Below are 18,576 nucleotides of genomic sequence, written 5' to 3'. Positions count from 1 at the left end.
TTTTTTACAGTTCTCTTTCTATACATGTGGAGTAATTTTTATTTTATAATATGAAAAGAACAACAACAACAAAAATTAAGTGAAGGAAAGCAAACAAACTTAGCAGATAATAACAGTAATTATATGGAAATGTGATAATGAATAAAATGTTTAATCCACTAAGATTGTTATTATTTGCAGCTTCCCATGGAAACTGGAGGACATCCTTTTTGCCTTTTGCCCCTTTCTTGTCTAACTGTGTTTAAGTCTCCCCAAAACCCTGCCCCCTTACAGGATATCACTTCTACAGATGTGCAATGATGAAAAGCAGCAACGACCCCTCAACTCAAGACCTGCAACACCAGAGTTTTCAAAGTGCCCACAGTTATCTCTTTCAAAGGCTATAGACTGATGGGGGGGGGGCTGACAAAGGGGGGAGGAGTTGAATTGCAAGGACATTTTTTCACTTGAACCTCAAGCCTCTGCTCCAGGATTCAAAAGATACATACGTAAAAGATCACAATTGTGTCAAGATATGCAACAGATATTTAATTATTTTGTTTTGTATTATGTGTTATTATGTAAGAATGTTGAAATGTGTCTGACAGTGTGATTTCCACAAAGGGGGGCAATTTATTGTGTGTAACTGTTTTTATGTTTAATGTCTTATTGCTTACACACCAATGGAGAATTCTCATGCATTCTATACTTTCTAATAGCTCACACTATTGTGTAGTCCAATGTTTAGATCAATTTATAACCACATTGTTCCACCTGGCACTCTGCCAACTTTCCCTATCCATTTTAATATGTGTTAAACCTCGCTTGGCCAATGACAAACTACTGGATCCATAAAACACCAGGTACATGAAGGTGGATATGCTTTGGTTTAGCAGGAATGATCCCTTATAGACTTAAATTGACTTATTTGGACAACTGCCTTTGTTAAGAATGGTTTTCTTTTAACAGATTGGTTTGAAGAGTTGAGAACCATGGGGCAAGATAAATTCAAATTGGACTCAGTTTGAATTGGGCACGTGTATCCAGGCTGCAATTAGCCTTTTGGTCCTTTAAGTGCAAGTGAGCAACCCCCATGCGTGCAAAACCACAGCCTATAATAAAATCCCATAGCTAAAGGCCAAGGCGAAGACATCTCCCTCACGAGATGCCCAAACCTGTGCCAGCTATGGTGAATGCCAGGCAACATGGTTAAATGAAAGCCCCGAGGGGATTCAACAGACAGGATGTGTTGCTGTAGCACTATGTCAGTGTGAGACCACAGAAGAGCTAGCTTGACACCTGAGAAATACACAAAAATGGCGAAGGACAAAACACCAACTGCATTTTTCAGTCAATTAGACCTTCCTGCTAGGTGTAAAGCATAAAACACTATTGAGAATGCCACAAGTAATTTAGCAACAAAATACAAGAGGTGTTCTTTATATAATACCCTATATGCAGCTACCTGCACTGCTATACTTGCAAATGACCGTAAGAGGCATGGCTTGCAAGTCCCTTTCAGGTTTGCATAAAGCCACACATCCCATTCACCGAGATTTAGGGTGCGGAGAAAAGATTTGCAAGTTCTTACAGAACTTTAATGCAAATCTATCTCCGAATGGGGGACTGATACGGAACGGAAGGGGGGGGCTCCTTTCCCCCTTCCTTCTAGGAACATCCGAGGCCCCGCTTATTCCTATGGCCCCGCTTTAGCCAATCACAGCCATGCATTCGTCCTGCAGAAGCATGGATCCGAAACCAGGGACCTCCTGTTACAATGTATCCATTCTGTTTCTGCTTTTGCCCTATAGTACAGAATGGGTTTGAAATCATTGAAATCTTTAGAAATTGATATAAAATCAACCGTAACTCCGATTTCTTCGCTCTCAGTGTCATTCAACTCAGTTCCCCGTGGACTCCATGATGCTATCCCTACTTCCATAATCCCTGAAGCGGCAGGTCACGTACGCAGGAACTTCTTAATTCGCCAAACCTTCCCTCTAGGCAATATTAGGTGGCAGACGATGCATATCTCTGACCCATTGTCTTGCCACCACCGGTACTCAATATATGTGTATCTATGTATATTTCCCGCTCCGCATATCCCCCCTCCCTCATCCGAAAATGCTAATTAATGTAATCCCACCTTTTCATAATGTATTCATGACGTGTAAAGTATATTCATGATGTAACTTGTGAAACCCAACCTTCCCATAATGTATTCGTGACGTTTCATGCACTGTATTCTGGGATATGGAGGAAAATTTCAAAAGTTCATGTCACCCCTTTCTCTGGGTTCAATCTCGCCTTGAACCTGTTGCGCAATAAACTTGGATCTTCTGCAGTTTGCTCCTGTGTCCGGCTGAGCTCATTTTCTTCCGCAGGGACCCACGGACTTAGTCCGATGAGCTGGGTGGCAGAGTAACCCCGCACCCAGATTTTAGCCGTAACAATATGTAGCAGAATACGTGGCAGAATAGGAATGGGGAACCCCCGTCTCCCTTGCGGTTAGTCTGGGTCAGATGTGGGCTCCTTGGGGCAGAGTCCTTGGCACAGATGGAGGAGGGGGGAGGGGGGGAGGAGAACTGCCTGAGCCCAGGCACATAAGCAGGAAAACTGCAGGGAGAGGGAGGGGGTGTCAAGGGTTAAAAGGAGCAGAGCTGCATTCCTAGAGAGGACAGGAGGGGGAGGGGGCAATGTCCTCCATGGCTAAATCCCCCCTCCCCCTCCCTTCCTGCAAGCAGAGAGGAGGCTGCTTTCTTTTCTCTCCTTTGCAAAAGCTTCCTTGCTGCCCCTCCTGGAGTCGGGCGAGTCTCCTCTCTCTTCCCCCCGAGAGTGCAATGGGGAGAAGGGGGTCCCAGGAGGTATTCTCCTCCTTAGGCCTCCAAGACAGAGAGGGCCTTTCCCTCCTTGCCCCCTTCAACAGAGAGGCCTCCTCCGTGGGGCCAACATGGCGAGGAGAGAGGCTGCCCTGCGGAGGCCAAGCCATTGTTACAAGGCTGCTCTGCCACCCAGCTCGTCGGACTAAGTCCGTGGGTCCCTGCGGAGGAAAAGGAGCTCAGCCGGAGACAGGAGCAAACTGCAGAAGATCCAAGTTTATTGCGCAACAGGTTCAAGGCGAGATTGAACAGCGAGAAAGGGGAGACATGAACTTTTAAAACTTCCCTCTATGTCCCAGAATACAGTGCAAAATACATCACGGTTGCATCATGAATACATTAAGAAGAGGTTTGGTTACACAGGTTACATCATGAATACATTAAGAAGAGGTTGGGGTACAGGGGATTAACATAGGGAGGGGGGAATATGCAGAGCTGGAGATATGCGCAGATAAGCACATCCTGAGAAGACAATGGTCCATGTATGCATAGTCTGCCACCTGGCATTGCCCAGAGGAAAGGCTTGGCAGAGTGATTTGACAGGATTAGGGTCTTCCTGAGAATACGTGACTCCTCGCTTGAGGGATTATGGAGGACAGCGGAGGTGTCATGGGGTCCTAGAGAAATTGAGCGGAGAGGAGGCTGCTTTCTTCTCTCTCCTTTGCAAAAGCTTCCTTCATGCCCCTCCTGGAATCAGGCGAGTCTCCTCTCTCTGCCCCCTTAGTGTGTCCTGGGAAGAAGGGGGTCCCAGGGGTGCAGGGGGGTCCCTGTTCAGATCATGCCTGGTGGGGGGAGACCCCCAAGTCAGGGAGCAGAGGGTCCTCCCTTGTCCTCTCTGCCAACCCAGGGAGGGGTCCAGTTCGCAGGAGGTCTGCAGCTCTGATCTTCCTTTGAGATCCAGGCGCTGCTTCCACTCTAGGGAGGGGGCTTGGGGTCAAGGAAAAGTGGGCAGGCAAAGAAACCCCCTTCAGGTTTGAAGATAAGTCACTTTTGCCTGGCGTGCTCTGGTCCATGGGGTCACGAAGAGTCAGACACGACTAAACGACTAAACAACAACAACACTTTTGTGAACAGAGGCAGCAGCCAGACGGGAACATTTGCACAGGGAGAAGGAAAGCCCTTCTGCATCTGCACAACTGGACTTGTTTTGATCAAGAAGAAATGGAAATTGGTGCGATCTCAAAAGAGGCTAGTTCTCTCAAGCTACCCTCAGCCTTTGGGAATCTTGTCACAAGCGTAAAGCTCCCCTCTGGAGTTCATAAAGGGTCTACATGCCTGGAGTTCATAAAGGGTCTACAACAGATTTATTTATTTATTTTATATAAATATTTATTGAGATTTTCACATTATTACAAAATGAAAAATAAAAAGAAAAAAAATACAAAATAAAAAGCTGTTAAAAACAATTCAAACTTTTTATCACTTATATTTCATTTACTTATTTCCCGGACCTCCTCATACCTCCTGTAATGGTGTGGAGTTACTCGTGCGTAAGCCGACCCCGGCTTAACAGACCTTAAATTTTGGTCTGTTAAAAATCCAATTTTTTTCATATTCTTTTAACCTTTACAGCTAGAAACCACAACCTCAATCCAACATCATTCTAACATTCATTAATTTTGCAATATTTCTGTAAATAGTCTTTAAATTTCTTCCAATCTTCTTTCACCGTCTCTTCCCCCTGATCTCGAATTCTGCCAGTCATTTCTGCCAGTTCCATGTAGTCCATCACTTTCATCTGCCATTCTTCCAAGGTGGGTAGTTCTTGTGTTTTCCAATACTTTGCGATGAGTATTCTTGCTGCTGTTGTAGCATACATGAAAAAAGTTCTGTTCTTCTTTTGCACCAATTGGCCAACAATGCCCAAGAGAAAGGCCTCTGGTTTCTTCAGGAAAGTGTATTTAAATACCTTTTTCAGTTCATTATATATCGTTTCCCAGAAAGCCTTAATCTTTGGGCACGTCCACCATTGGTGAAAGAATGTACCTTCAACTTCTTTACATTTCCAACATTTATTATCGGGCAAATGATAATTTTTTGCAAGCTTGACTGGGGGTCATGTACCACCTATAAATCATTTTCATAATATTCTCTCTTAAGGCATCACATGCCGTGAATTTTATACCTGTGGTCCATAACTGTTCCCAGTCAGCAGACATAATATTATGTCCAACATCCTGTGCCCATTTAATCATAACAGATTTCACCGTTTCATCCTGAGTATTCCATTTCAACAGCAGATTATACATTCTTGACAAATTCTTAGTTTTGGGTTCTAACAACTCTGTTTCTAATTTTGACTTTTCCACCTGGAAGCCAATTTTCTTATCCAAATTATATGTCTCCATTATCTGATAATAATGGAGGCAGTCTCTCACTTTATTTTTTAATTTTTCAAAACTTTGCAATTTCAGTTTATCTCCTTCTTGTTCCAAGATTTCAGAATATGTCGGCCATTTAGTCTCCATATTGAGCTTTTTCAAGGCTTTTTCAATGGAATACTTTTCAAGAAGTAGCCATTCTTTCAACTAGCAAAAAGTTGCTGATTCATAATAAAGTCTAAGGTCTGGCAAGCCAAATCCACCCCTTTCCTTTGCATCTGTCAATATCTTAAATTTTATTCTGGGCTTCTTGCCCAGAACACAACAGATTTAGCACATGCGCAGGATCTATACTTCCATGCCCTGGTTGGGGCCACATTTTGAGACTGGAGACTTGCGAAGATGGTGTATTAGCACAGGGAATATCGAAGGGGGAGGGCTGCGTTTCAAAAATGTGGCATCGCCAGCTCCTCCTCTGCTTCCACATACAGATTTGGTCCCCATGCAACCCCAGACAGAGGCAAATATGGCCACAACACCTGCCTGGCTTGTGATGAGGGAGCTCAAAGAGCGTCAGCAGGGCTCTCTATACAAAGCATCTAGCATGGGGGCACCTACAGGTAATGGCTATTCGTCTATTTTCTGCCGATGTTTTGGGGTTGCAGTTTTCAGGCTTAGGGACAGGAAGGTGACTGGTTTTGACACCAAGTTATGTCCATAAGCCCCACTGAGTTCAAGGGGTTCTACCTTGAGGTCACTACTGTGCAGACCCTGCCAGTCTTATGAAGTCAGGTGATTAGCAAACAGGGGAAACTGGAACGACAGGAGATGTTTTGAAATGGGGCTTCTGTTGGGAAGGGGCTGCCCCATTTGTGCTTCTACAGGGGCAGGAGAATATCTAGGGCAGGAGAATCCCTGCAGGGCCTCTGAGGCTCCCTTTCCTTCTTCCTCTCTCCCAGGACCATCCAGCTTCTTTTGGCTCCTCGACTCCTCAGGAAGGATGAGTGAGACAGATCCTGTCAAGCTAGAGGAGATGGAAGAGGGAAGATGGACGCATGACCTGGTCCGGCTGTCTCCTGCATCCCTCGCTACAACCTCTGAGCTTTCCCTCCCAGGGACCTCCGAGAGATCTGGTGAGTCCCAGGAGAGGGGAGATGGGGACCTGGAGGGATGGAGCCAGAGAGGAATTGGGGCCTGCTCAGCTTGGGGGTGGGGGGAGGCAGGCAGGCGGATGGAGATAGAGAAGGGGAGCACCTTTTCTGCCTCCCCCACCTACCTGCCTGCCTACGCTTTTGTCATCTGCAGGCAATTTGAGCTAGGAATACATCACAGCTCCCCGCCAACACAATGTATCAGCAGCTCAAAATGTCTAAAACCAGTTCTGTGATCTGAATGCCTTACCAATGTCAGACACTGATCCGTCGCGCAGCACTAGAAGCCACGAGTTTTTTAAAAAAAATGTTTTCACATATTGTATTACAATACATATGTACCAAAGCCAACACAATTTCCTTCCCATCCCCCCCCATACATTTACATTTCTATTTCCTCAATCCATCATATTATCCTTTTCTCCCTCCTCCCACTTACCTCCGCCCCCACTCGATTTCCTCCACATTATGCAATTTACAATAATCTTTGCATTCTACAACATTCTCAAATCATCTACATATTCTTATTATCTTTCCATACTAATTTTTCTTCCATCCAGTACTTCACATGTTAATCTAGGCATATTAGCGTATCTTTTTTGAGCAAGATTTTGCCATATATTCATCAAAACATTTCCACTCCTTTTTTAATTTTTGATTCGACTGATTTCTTATAGTAGCAGTTAATTTTGCCAGAATTAAATATTCATTTAGTTTACAAATCCATTCCTCCTTTGTGGGCATAGTTTGTGACTTCCACCTAGCAGCAATCACTAGTAGCTGTACTTGCATATAGAAAAATCCCCCCCCCCCCGAGGTATCTCATCAGCTATAAATCCAAGGAGATATTTCTCTGGTTTCTTTGTTATTGATATTTTCCTCATTTTCTTTAGTTCTTCATGTACTGCTATCCAAAATTTCTTAATTTCCTCACACCTCCACCACATATGTATTGTTGTTCCTATTTCTCCACCACATCTCCAACAGAGGTTGGATTTCAATTTGTATATCTTTGCCAGCTTAACTGGCGTTAAGTACCACCTACAGAACATCTTTACAAAATGTTCTTTAATTGTGTATGCGGCAGTAGATCGTATATCCTCTCGCTAGAGTTTCTCCCATTGCTCTAGATAGATAGTATGTCCGAGATCCTGAGACCGTTTAATTATCCTTTCTTTCGCTTCTTCCTCCATCAATTCCCAGTCCAGTAAAAGATTATAGGTTTTGGATAACAATTTCTTGTTGTTCTGTATCACTGTGACTTTAAATTTTGAATATTCTTTGGCAAATCCTTTCTTTTGATCCGAGTTGAATATACTTCTAAGTTGTATATATTGCCATCTGTCAATTAAAATTTGGACCAACCAGATTGAGATAACTTCTGATGGGGAGTGTTCAGGTGAAGATGTTGCAGTTTGTTTCACAGACAAGGCGTGGACGTTGCTGGATCCTGACCAGAGAGCTCAGCATAAAGAGGTCAAGGAGGAGAATGGTGGGATCGTGGACTCTCTTGGTAAGGCTCCCTGTTGGATCCTAACATGTTGTGATTGCAGATGGAGTGGATTCCATGATTGAGCCAGAACAAAATCCATCCCAGATAAAAGCCAAGCAATATCTCAGTTAATACCAGCCAACTAAGGAAGTGAAACCTATAGGACGGCCTCACATCTCATTCTCTTCAGATCTTCCTCTGTCACAAGCATTCATTAACATTGTTCAATAATCTGGAGCTCCCAGTTCCTCCTGAGACTCTAATTAGCATCTCTCTTCATTGCAGATGGTGATGACTTAGAAGGGAAGAACAAGGGGGAGCACAACAGAATCCACATAGCGGAGAAGTCATATAAACATTCAGAGGGTGGAGAGAACATCCGTCAGAGCTCCCAATCCAACTCCCATCAAAGAAAGAGCTTCATTCGAAGGAATAGCCTCACTTCACACGAAATAACACAGAGAAGGGAGAAATCGTATCAGTGCTTGGAATGTGGAAAGAACTTCAGTTACCGCCAGAATCTCACTTCCCATCAAAGAGTTCATAGAGGGGAGAAACCCTATCAGTGCTTGGAGTGTGAAAAGAGCTTCAATCGGAAGGATAGTCTCACTTCCCATCAAAGAATTCATACAGGGGAGAAACCCTATCAGTGCTTGGAGTGTGAAAAGAGCTTCAATCAAAAGAGTAACTTCACTGTGCATCAAAGAATTCATACAGGGGAGAAACCATATCAGTGCTTGGAATGTGGAAAGAGCTTTCGTGTGAGTGGTGATCTCACTTCCCACCAAAGAATTCATACAGGGGAGAAACCCTATCAGTGCTTCGAATGTGGGAAGAGCTTTTGTCTGAGTGGTGATCTCACTTCCCACCAAAGAATTCATACAGGGGAAAAACCCTATCAGTGCTTGGAATGTGGGAAAAGCTTCAGTCACAGAGCCAATCTCACTTCCCACCAAAGAATTCATACAGGGGAAAAACCCTATCAGTGCTTGGAATGTGGGAAAAGCTTCCGTCATAGCACCAGTCTCACTTCCCATCAAAGAATTCATACAGGGGAGAAACCCTATCAGTGCTTCGAATGTGGGAAGAGCTTTCGTCTGAGTGGTGATCTCACTTCCCACCAAAGAATTCATACAGGGGAAAAACCCTATCAGTGCTTGGAATGTGGGAAAAGCTTCAGTCATCGCACCAGTCTCACTTCTCATCAACAAATTCATACAGCGGAGAAGCCCTATCATTGCTTGGAATGTGGAAAATGCTTCAGTCAAAGCACCCATCTCACTTCCCATCAAAGAATTCATACAGGGGGAAAACCCTATCAGTGCTCGGAATGTGGAAAGCGCTTCAGTAAAAGCTCGAATCTCAAAACCCATCAACGAATACATACAGGGGAGAAACCCTATAAGTGCTTGGAATGTGGAAAGAGCTTTGGGCAGAGCGCCAACCTCACTTCCCATCAACGAATTCATACAGGGGAGAAACCCTATCAGTGATTGGAATGTGGAAAGAGCTTTAATAAAAGCACCCGTCTCACTTCCCATCAAAGAATTCATACAGGGGGAAAACCCTATCAGTGCTCGGAATGTGGAAAGCGCTTCAGTAAAAGCTCGAATCTCAAAACCCATCAACGAATACATACAGGGGAGAAACCCTATAAGTGCTTGGAATGTGGAAAGAGCTTTGGGCAGAGCGCCAACCTCACTTCCCATCAACGAATTCATACAGCGGAGAAGCCCTATCATTGCTTGGAATGTGGAAAATGCTTCAGTCAAAGCACCCATCTCACTTCCCATCAAAGAATTCATACAGGGGGAAAACCCTATCAGTGCTCGGAATGTGGAAAGCGCTTCAGTAAAAGCTCGAATCTCAAAACCCATCAACGAATACATACAGGGGAGAAACCCTATAAGTGCTTGGAATGTGGAAAGAGCTTTCGTGTGAGATGTGAACTCACTTTCCACCAAAGAATTCATACAGGGGAGAAACCCTATCAGTGCTTGGAATGTGGAAAGAGCTTTCGTGTGAGATGTGAACTCACTTTCCACCAAAGAATTCATACAGGGGAGAAACCCTATCAGTGCTTGGAATGTGGAAAGAGCTTCAATCGAAAGGGTCATCTCACTTCCCACCAAAGAATTCATACAGGGGAGAAACCCTTTCAGTGCTTGGAATGTGGAAAGAGCTTTCGTCAGAGTGGTGATCTCAATTCCCATCAAAGAATCCATACAAGAGAGAAAACGTCTTAGTGTTTGGAATGTGGGGAAAGATTCCTTCATTGCCCACCAAATATTTATACGGGGTTGAAAATTGGGTCCCTCTCAAAGGGGGCTGCAGACAACTGACAGATTACAACTTTGGAATATTTCACACAGGAAACCACATCTGCTTGCATGGACTTTTGTCGTATATGGATTTATAAAAGTGAAGGTGAATCTTTGATCTTTGTAAGCTTCCCTTAGGGCCCAGGGGGAGCAAGCTTGGATTGTAGAGGAACCAAACAAGTATTAACTGTGAAATCTATTGTACAGTGTGGTCTCTTACAGAAGATTCTTTGGTTTGGGAAAATATCAGTCCATTAAAATACATTACATGTGTCTTAATTTTAACTAAACAAAGGAAATCTGGAAGACAGCCCAGAGTCCTGGAAGGTAAGACGGTGGAATGAAATAGGGCCTTCTGAGGAGGGACTGCACCGAAAAAAATTGAGGGACAACAAGAAGATGAGCACAATTTTCATCTTGCATGTTAAATTACATGTAGATCTGTTAAATATGATGAAAGTTGCATACCAGTGGCTGTCAAGATAAGATAAAGGATTAAGATCGGGATGATATTGGGAATAAATAAAAGAGAGAAAAGTAGGAACAAGAACAAACAAAAAAAAACAACCTCATCAGATATTGGGAATAAATAAAAGAGAGAAAAGTAGGAACAAGAACAAAAACATAAAATAAACCTCATCAATCTTTGACTTTTGTCTTCTGGGTTTCCCAGTTGTTATTCTGTCTCTCACAGCTACAATAAACCTACCATTAAAATTGTGGACTAGGCATTTCTTCATTAGAGGGCAAAAAAACCAAATTTAGCGGGGGATCAAATACTTCCCCCCCTCACTCTATTTGTTTACACTCACACACACGCCTGGCTCTGGTTTGGAGGAGGAGTGAGAGACGGAGGCTCTTTACTTCTAGAATGGCATTTCCACGGCACCTCCTTTCCTCCCAGGAGCTCCTCCTTCCACAACCCTGCCAGGCTGGCCGCTTGCCTTTCACCCCCTTTCCAGCACTGCGTGGCTTAGTGTGGCAGCACCTGCCCTTTGGAACTCCCCGCCTCTTGCAATAAAGCACGTGCCTTTGCTAGACTCTTTTCTGGCACCTGCTAAAAGCATTAGGAAGCTGAAGTAATTTTAATCTCTTTTAATATTTTAGCTTTTCTGTGTTTTAAAGCAGGGTTGTTAATTTTTATTGATTTTATTGCTGTGGTGGTGGTGGTGTTTTTTGTATTGGTAAACAACTTTTTAGGTTGTTTAAAATAAATTTTATGTAATAAATAAACAATAAATATAAATAAAATAGCACAAGCCAAAACACAATGCATCCTGTAGATTTAAGTAACTGTCCACAGTGGCCGACTTGTTATCAGAGGCCCAGAATCCACAATCCTTTGTAAGAAAATGTGAAATAAAGTCAAAACATTTTTGCAGACAAAAAATAGAGGTCAATATTGGGGAGGTGACAAAAACTTTTCCACACCAGGCACCCCCTGACCTTGTTATGCCACTACCCGGGGTGCAGGGAGGGGCATGGGGGTCGCTGTTCAGATCATGCCTGGTGGGGGCGGAGACCCCCAAGTCGGGGAGCAGAGGGTCCTCCCTTGTCCTCTCTGCCAAGCCAGGGAGGGGCCAGTTCACAGGAGTGAAGAAAGACAGTCAGGTTACCCTAAAAACCCTAAAACTCTTTGTGAATCCTCCCCCCCCCAGCCAGGCCTCCAAGCCTCGCCTCAGGCACTCTCAAACTGCACTCTCAAAGCTTTTTTCCCCTTCTAAGGCTAAAAGCATTAGCTAAGCATATTGCTCTTGCTGTAACAAAAAGACTGAAGCGAAGGTGGAGAACAGAGTCCTTTGCTTCTCAAAGCCTTTTTCTTTCTAAGGCCAGTGGCCTGGTTAAAACCAGATTGCAGCTTTCTTACAGGAGAATGAAACATATCTGAACACTCTGAAACCCCCTTTGGTTTCTCACCCCCTTTTCCTGGGAACAGTCCAAAATAGTCCCAAGACAGGAACTTTCTGTTCATGCTCAGGAGACATGGGGCAGAACTTTTCAGAAGGAGGAGAAAGGGGAGGGAACTGGTAGGGGAATATATGCTCTGTGCAAATGGCTGTGAACTCGTGCTTGTTTGTGAGTTATCACACTTGCTCCTTCTACCAGTTCATGGATGGTAGAAATAAAGCTTTTTCTCCGAAACTATTCCTTGGGTGTCTGTTGACTCCCATTTTCCCTTTCCCGGGCGCAATATTTTTCCCACCCGAGGGCAAAGCCTCATAAGGCCACAGGAGGACTGCAGCTGTTCTTCCTTGGGATCCAGATGCTGCCTTCCTTTTGGGGGAGGGGGATTTGGGTCAAGGAAATAAACCCCCTTCAGAGGGAGGGAAAGGTCACCTATGTTAACAGAGGATGTAGACAGAGGGGAACATTCCCACGTGGGGGGAGCACAGGGAGAAGAAAAGCCCTTCTGCATCTTCACAACCGGACCACTTCCTCTGTCCCAGATGCAACAACACATATCTCTCCCCTTTTCAGGCTAAACGAGTAGACAAACTAATGTGAAAGCAAATTTCAGGTGTATCCTCAGGAAATGCTAAAGCAAGGATTGAAGACTCCTTCTCCCAACCTTTTCGGAGAAATGAGGGATTATCAGTCACTGTGTTACCGGAAAAATCTGAGGGCTCCCTTGGACAAAAACAAAGACACCAACCAGGATAACTTGGAGCAAAACAGCAGCCTGTAGGCTTGGCCTTTATTGAACTGTTGCAACAGGGTGTTCCCCTCACTTGCAGGAGAGAGGAAAGACCCAGAAAGATGGTCTGCAAGACCTTATAAAAACGTTTGAAATTCCCATCCTCCAGGTCCAGCCCACCCCCAGAAACATCATGCATACATTACAGAAAGGAGGGGTTGACATCATGCATACATTACAGAAGGGGTTGACATCATGCATACATTACAGAAAGGAGGGGTTGAGGGAGGAGTTGTGGTGGTAACCTGAGTGTCCTGTCACCTGGCTGGTTCCTCCTTTCCCCCCTCCCCATGAGACACTTCCAGGAGACAAAGGGGAGTTTCCAGTTTCCTGCCCCCAGAAGGAAGATCTGATCATTGTCCTTTGTTTCAGTCCATGCTGAATCCACTCCCATATGCAAGTTCTTTGTGATTTTGATTGTCTTCTGTCTGGGATTATCAGGGTTGACATAGCAACTGGGCAGGGCTCCTGTGGATGTGCTGGGATGGTGAAGGGATTATGGCTGACCAGAACCAAGCCACTCCCCTCTGATAGTCCTTGTCATATGGAGTAAAATAAAAATGGAACAGTGCAAATCCGATGTATGGTTGATTCTTCTATGAATTTATAACGGAAATGTGGCGTATGTAGTGTGTGAGTGTGAGTGTGTGTGAAGTTCGTACAAACAGAATGATTGGGGTGGGGGGGTTCCTGCTACAACTGGATAGCTTGTACCACTGACAGAGGACATGGAACACATAACATCCTTTCTGGCTCACTGTAATAAAATTCTTACCATCCTGATAGATACTGGTAAAACCTTCTGGAAAAATCCTAGCTGAGCGTCTGTGGGTTTTGATCAAGAAGAAATGGAAATTGGTGCTGTCTCAAAAGAGGCTAGTTCTCTCAAGCTACCCTCAGCCTTTGGGAATCTTGTCACAGGAGGAGCGAGAAGCTCCCCTCTGGAGTTCGTAAAGGGTAGATATTCCTGGTGCCCTGAATCCTGCTGTTCCGCCAGGGAAGCGGGGCCGCGTCCAAAGCACTGAATGGTGGAAGTACTCAGGGAAGGGAGCAGAGAGCGAGGGAAGCACCAGGCCCCCATTTCTAGGAAGGGGAACATCGGCCTGAAGGGGAGCAGCTGCTTTGGGGCAAGCGGAGCTGGAGAAAAGCTGGTCCTGTCCTGCTGCGCTTCAGGCCCTGACAGCCTCCACGTTCAAGTGTAAGTTGACTTCGCCCCTCCATTCACCGCGCGAGGAGGCCGTCCCGGAGTTGAGGCTGCCATGGAGGCCAGGAAGAGCAGAGGCCATGTTGGGTCAGGGCAACCGGTCCTTCTATGTTTGGAGCGGGAGGAAGGGCCATCTTGGATTGTGCCTGTCTGTTATTGATACGGAAAGGAGGGGGGGGTACCTTCCCGCACCCCTCCACTGCCCACCAAAGGATCAGAGGCGATGACCTCGACGGCGCCCAGCTTTGCCCAGGCCCCTAAGCCCCACACCGTTACACAAGCACCACACTATACCCCTGGCCTTTAAATAAGATGCCTATCTCTTTCTGTATACGGGCGAAATAAGCCCACCATCTTTCTCTAAGCCTCCTTCCCGCTCTATCTCTATCATGGGTTGACCGTATCAAACTGCGCTCCCATCCGTTTCAATGGCCGCATCCCAGCCAATCAGAACCATGCATTCGCTCTGCAGAGTAAGCTCAGCGAACCCCTGCACGCCTCATTTAACCTCTTGACAAGCCGCTGACGGCTCCCCGCTGGGAGAACAATGGAATCGAAACTCGTGGACTCGTAAAAGTGTCAAAACTGGCAACAATGTAACCATTTTATTTCCGACTTCAATCATTGCTATACGAATGGACTGGAACAGGCGAAAACTTCTTAAATTCATATAAAATCAACCACAGCTCCGATTTCCTTGGTTTTGGTGTCAATTGACTCAGTTCCCTCAGGACTCCATGGTGCTACCCCCGCCTCCATAATCCCCGAAGCAGCAGGTCACGTACTCAGGAAGACCCTAATCCTGTCAGATCGTTCTGCCGAGCCCTTCCTCCGGGCAATGCCGGTGGCAGACGATGCATATCTGGACTATTGTTTCATCATCACCGGTACTCAGGAAGGGTTTATCTTTGCATATCTCTCACTCTGCATACTCTCCCTCCCTTCCCTGAAATGCTAATCCGTGAAATCCCACCTTTCTGTAATATATTCATGATGTCACCTGTGTAACCCAACCTATTTCTAATGTATTCATGACGCAATAATGATGTATTTCGCACTGTATTCTGGGACATGGAGGGAAGTTTCAAAAACTCCTGTCACCCCCTACTCAGGGTTCAATCTCGCCTTGAACCTGTTGCGCAATAAACTCGGATCTTCTGTAGTTTGCGCCTGCGTCCGGCTGAGCTCATTTTTCCTCCGCAGGGACCCGCGGACTTGGTCCGACGAGCTGGGTGGCAGAGTAACCACGCACCCAGATTTTCCGTAACAGTTATATACACATCTATCTATCTATCTATCTATCTATCTATCTATCTATCTATCTATCTATCTATCACCTACCTACCTACCTACCTAGATATATATACACCCCCCTGGTTCTCTTTTGGAGGAGGAGTGAGGGACGGAGGCGCTTTACTGACAGAATGGCACTTCCCTGGCGCCTCCTTTCCTCCCAGGCGCTCCTCCTTCCACAACAACCCTGCCAGGCTGGCCTCTGGCATGTGGCCCCCTTTCCAGCAGGCGAAGCTGCAGGGGCCACTCACTTCCTGGCCCTCCAAAAATGGAGGAGGCCTTGGACCCTGGAGGAGCCTGAGAGGAGCCTTGAGGGGGGCAGGGGGGGCCTCTCGCCCCTTCCCAGACTTCTCCTCCAACCATTTATTGCTACTATTCATTAGGCCTCTGGCACCCGGCACAGTTATGCTAAAGAATTTCAAACCCTAACAATTTAAAACAGATGGATGGATAATTGATAGACGTAGATGATCTATAGATATATGGCAGCTTGCAGACGCCCCCCTTGTTTGGGCCTGTGATGGACAGCAGAGCCAGGCCAGTCAGTGGATTTAGTCCCTCAGAAATTTCCTGGAGCCTCGCTCTGATTGGCTGCCACGCCAGCGTGGGGCGGAGCCAGCCCTTTTGGCGGGAAAAGGCAAGGCGCCTTTTCTGAGGGGGGAGCTTGGAGGGGAAGGTGGGGGGAAGGAAGGGAGACCCCCAAGAAGGAGGGCTGAGGGGACCCCCTGGGTGTGGGGGGCAGAGGGAGACCCCCAACAAGGAGGGCTGAGGGGACCCCCTGGGTGTGGGGGGGAGGGAGACCCCCAAGAAGGAGGGCTGAGGGGACCCCCTGGGTGTGGGGGGCGGAGGGAGACCCCCAAGAAGGAGGGCTGAGGGGACCCCCTGGCTGTGGGGGGCGGAGGGAGACCCCCAAGGAGGGCTGAGGGGACCCCCTGGGTGTGGGGGGGGAAGCGGAGGGAGACCCCCCAGAAGGAGGGCTGAGGGGACCCCTTGGGTGTGGGGAGGCGGACTGAGAGGGGGCAGTGGAGGGAGACCCACAAGAAGGAGGATTGAGGGGCCCCCTGGGTGTGGGGGGCGGAGGGAGACCCCCCAAGAAGGAGGGCTGAGGGGACCCCCTGGGTGTGGGGGGCGGACTGAGATGGGGGCGGAGGGAGACCCCCAAGAAGGAGGGCTGAGGGGACCCCCTGGGTGTGGGGGGCGGAGGGAGACCCCCAACAAGGAGGGCTGAGGGGACCCCCTGGGTGTGGGGGGCGGACTGAGAGGGGGCAGTGGAGGGAGACCCACAAGGAGGATTGAGGGGACCCCCTGGGTGTGGGGGGCGGAGGGAGACCCCCCAGAAGGAGGGCTGAGGGGACCCCTTGGGTGTGGGGGGGCGGACTGAGAGGGGGCAGTGGAGGGAGACCCACAAGAAGGAGGATTGAGGGGCCCCCTGGGTGTGGGGGGCGGAGGGAGACCCCCCAAGAAGGAGGGCTGAGGGGACCCCCTGGGTGTGGGGGGCGGACTGAGAGGGGGGAGCAGAGGGAGACCCCCAAGAAGGAGGGCTGAGGGGACACCCTGGGTGTGGGGGGCGGAGGGAGACCCCCAGGAAGGAGGGCTGAGGGCACCCCCTGGGTGTGGGGGGCGGAGGGAGAGGGGGAGCGGAGGGAGACCCACAAGAAGGAGGGCTGAGGGGACCCCCTGGATGTGGGGGGCAGACTGAGAGGGGGAGCGGAGGGAGACCCACAAGAAGGAGGGCTGAGGGGACCCCCTGGGTGTGGGGGGCGGACTGAGAGGGCGGCGGAGGGAGACCCACAAGTAGGAGGGCTGAGGGGACCCCCTGGGTGTGGGGGCAGACTGAGAGGGGGGGCGGAGGGAGACCCCCAAGAAGGAGGGCTGAGGGGACCCCCTGGGTGTGGGGGGCGGACTGAGAGGGGGGAGCGGAGGGAGACCCCCAAGAAGGAGGGCTGAGGGGACCCCCTGGGTGTGGGGGCAGACTGAGAGGGGGGGCGGAGGGAGACCCCCAAGAAGGAGGGCTGAGGGGACCCCCTGGGTGTGGGGGCAGACTGAGAGGGGGGGCGGAGGGAGACCCCCAAGAAGGAGGGCTGAGGGGACCCCCTGGGTGTGGGGGGCAGACTGAGAGGGGGGAGGGAAGGGAGACCCCCAAGAAGGAGGGCTGAGGGGACCCCCTGGGTGTGGGGGGCGGACTGAGGGGGGGAGCGGAGTGAGACCCCCAAGAAGGAGGGCTGAGGGGACCCCCTGGGTGTGGGGGGCGGAGGGAGACCCCCAAGAAGGAGGGCTGAGGGGACCCCCTGGGTGTTGGGGGCGGACGGAGAGGGAAAGGGCCCCCCAAGTCTGACTCCAGAGCCTCCAAGTCCAAGGGCAGGAGGCGCCTGTCTCCGGACCCCAGCTTGGCCCCCCCAATTCAGTGGGGCTGCCCCCGGGAAGAGGGGGGGCTGGAGGGAAGACGTGTCTCCCTCGGGGGGATCTGGGCTTCCTCTTCCTCTCGAGGAGGCTGCTTGGAGCAGGCGGAGACTCCTGGGGAAGCCCCGTCTCCCTGGCGCGGAGTGGGGCTCCGAGGGGGCTCCGTGGGGCAGAGGGGAGAGGGAGGGCTGGGCTGGCAAGGGTTAAGAGGAGCAGAGCTGGAGTCCTAGACAGGACAGGAAGTGAAGGCGGAGTGGAGATCCCCCTCCCCCTCCCTCCCTGCCTTCTTCTTCTCTCTCCTTTGCAAAAGCCCCTCCTGGACTCGGGTGAGTCTCCTCTCTCTTCCCCTGAGGGTGCAATGGGGAGAAGGGGGTCCCAGGGGGGCAGGGAGGGGGCGTGGGGGTCCCTGCTCAGATCATGCCTGGGGGGGGGAGACCCCCAAGTCGGGGAGCAGAGGGTCCTCCTTTGTCCTCTCTGCCAAGCCAGGGAGGGGCCACTTCGCAGGAAATATGCAGCTCTGCTCTTCCTTGGGATCCAGATGCTGCCTTCCTTTTGGGGAGGGGGCTTTGGGTCAAGGAAATAAACCCCCTTCAGAGGGAGGGAAAAGTCACCTTTGGGAACAGAGGCTGCAGCCAGAGGGGAACATTCCCACGTGGGGGGGGGGGGGACAGGGAGAAGAAAAGCCCCTCTGCATCTCCAGAACACTTCCTCTGTCCCAGATGCAACAACACACGTCTCTCCCCCAGATCTCACTCCCAAAGACACACTCTTCCATGGTCTCCTAAGACAGACGGATGCCAACCAGCCAACCAACCATTCCCTCCCCTCCCCCTCCTGGTGC

The 18,576-nt window shown here is 48.8% G+C and overlaps 3 protein-coding genes across 5 annotated transcripts in view; 2 read left to right on the top strand and 1 right to left on the bottom strand.

Moving 5' to 3' along the window:
• Positions 1–18,576, bottom strand: part of LOC310702297 (uncharacterized protein) — a 636,573-nt gene that overhangs the window by 332,670 nt on the left and 285,327 nt on the right. The window lies entirely within an intron of this gene.
• Positions 5,831–18,576, top strand: part of LOC310702286 (uncharacterized protein) — a 176,427-nt gene continuing 163,681 nt past the window's right edge. Inside the window, exon 1 of one of the 3 annotated variants that reach the window (XM_083493683.1) lies at positions 5,831–6,312. In XM_083493683.1, the coding sequence (XP_083349809.1) occupies positions 6,018–6,312 (295 nt within the window). In that variant the 5' untranslated portion in view covers positions 5,831–6,017. Of the gene's footprint in view, positions 6,313–17,951; positions 18,062–18,576 lie in introns of those variants that run through there. The other 2 variants (XM_083493685.1, XM_083493689.1) reach the window with 2 other exon arrangements.
• LOC310700998 (uncharacterized protein) lies at positions 6,411–10,858 on the top strand (the record flags this gene model as incomplete). The annotated part of the gene is made up of 5 exons (XM_083490959.1): positions 6,411–6,528; positions 7,757–7,843; positions 8,108–8,361; positions 9,331–10,680; positions 10,749–10,858. The coding sequence occupies 4 exons, from the start codon at positions 6,411–6,413 to the stop codon at positions 10,066–10,068; spliced, it is 1,197 nt and encodes a 398-aa protein (XP_083347085.1). The 3' UTR covers positions 10,069–10,680; positions 10,749–10,858.

Source organism: Podarcis liolepis (assembly GCF_965112155.1).
Source record: "Podarcis liolepis genome assembly, chromosome: 2".
Classification (NCBI taxonomy): Eukaryota; Metazoa; Chordata; class Lepidosauria; order Squamata; family Lacertidae; genus Podarcis; species Podarcis liolepis.
Note: the sequence above shows the minus strand (reverse complement) of the source record. Positions and strands in the feature narration are given on the sequence as shown.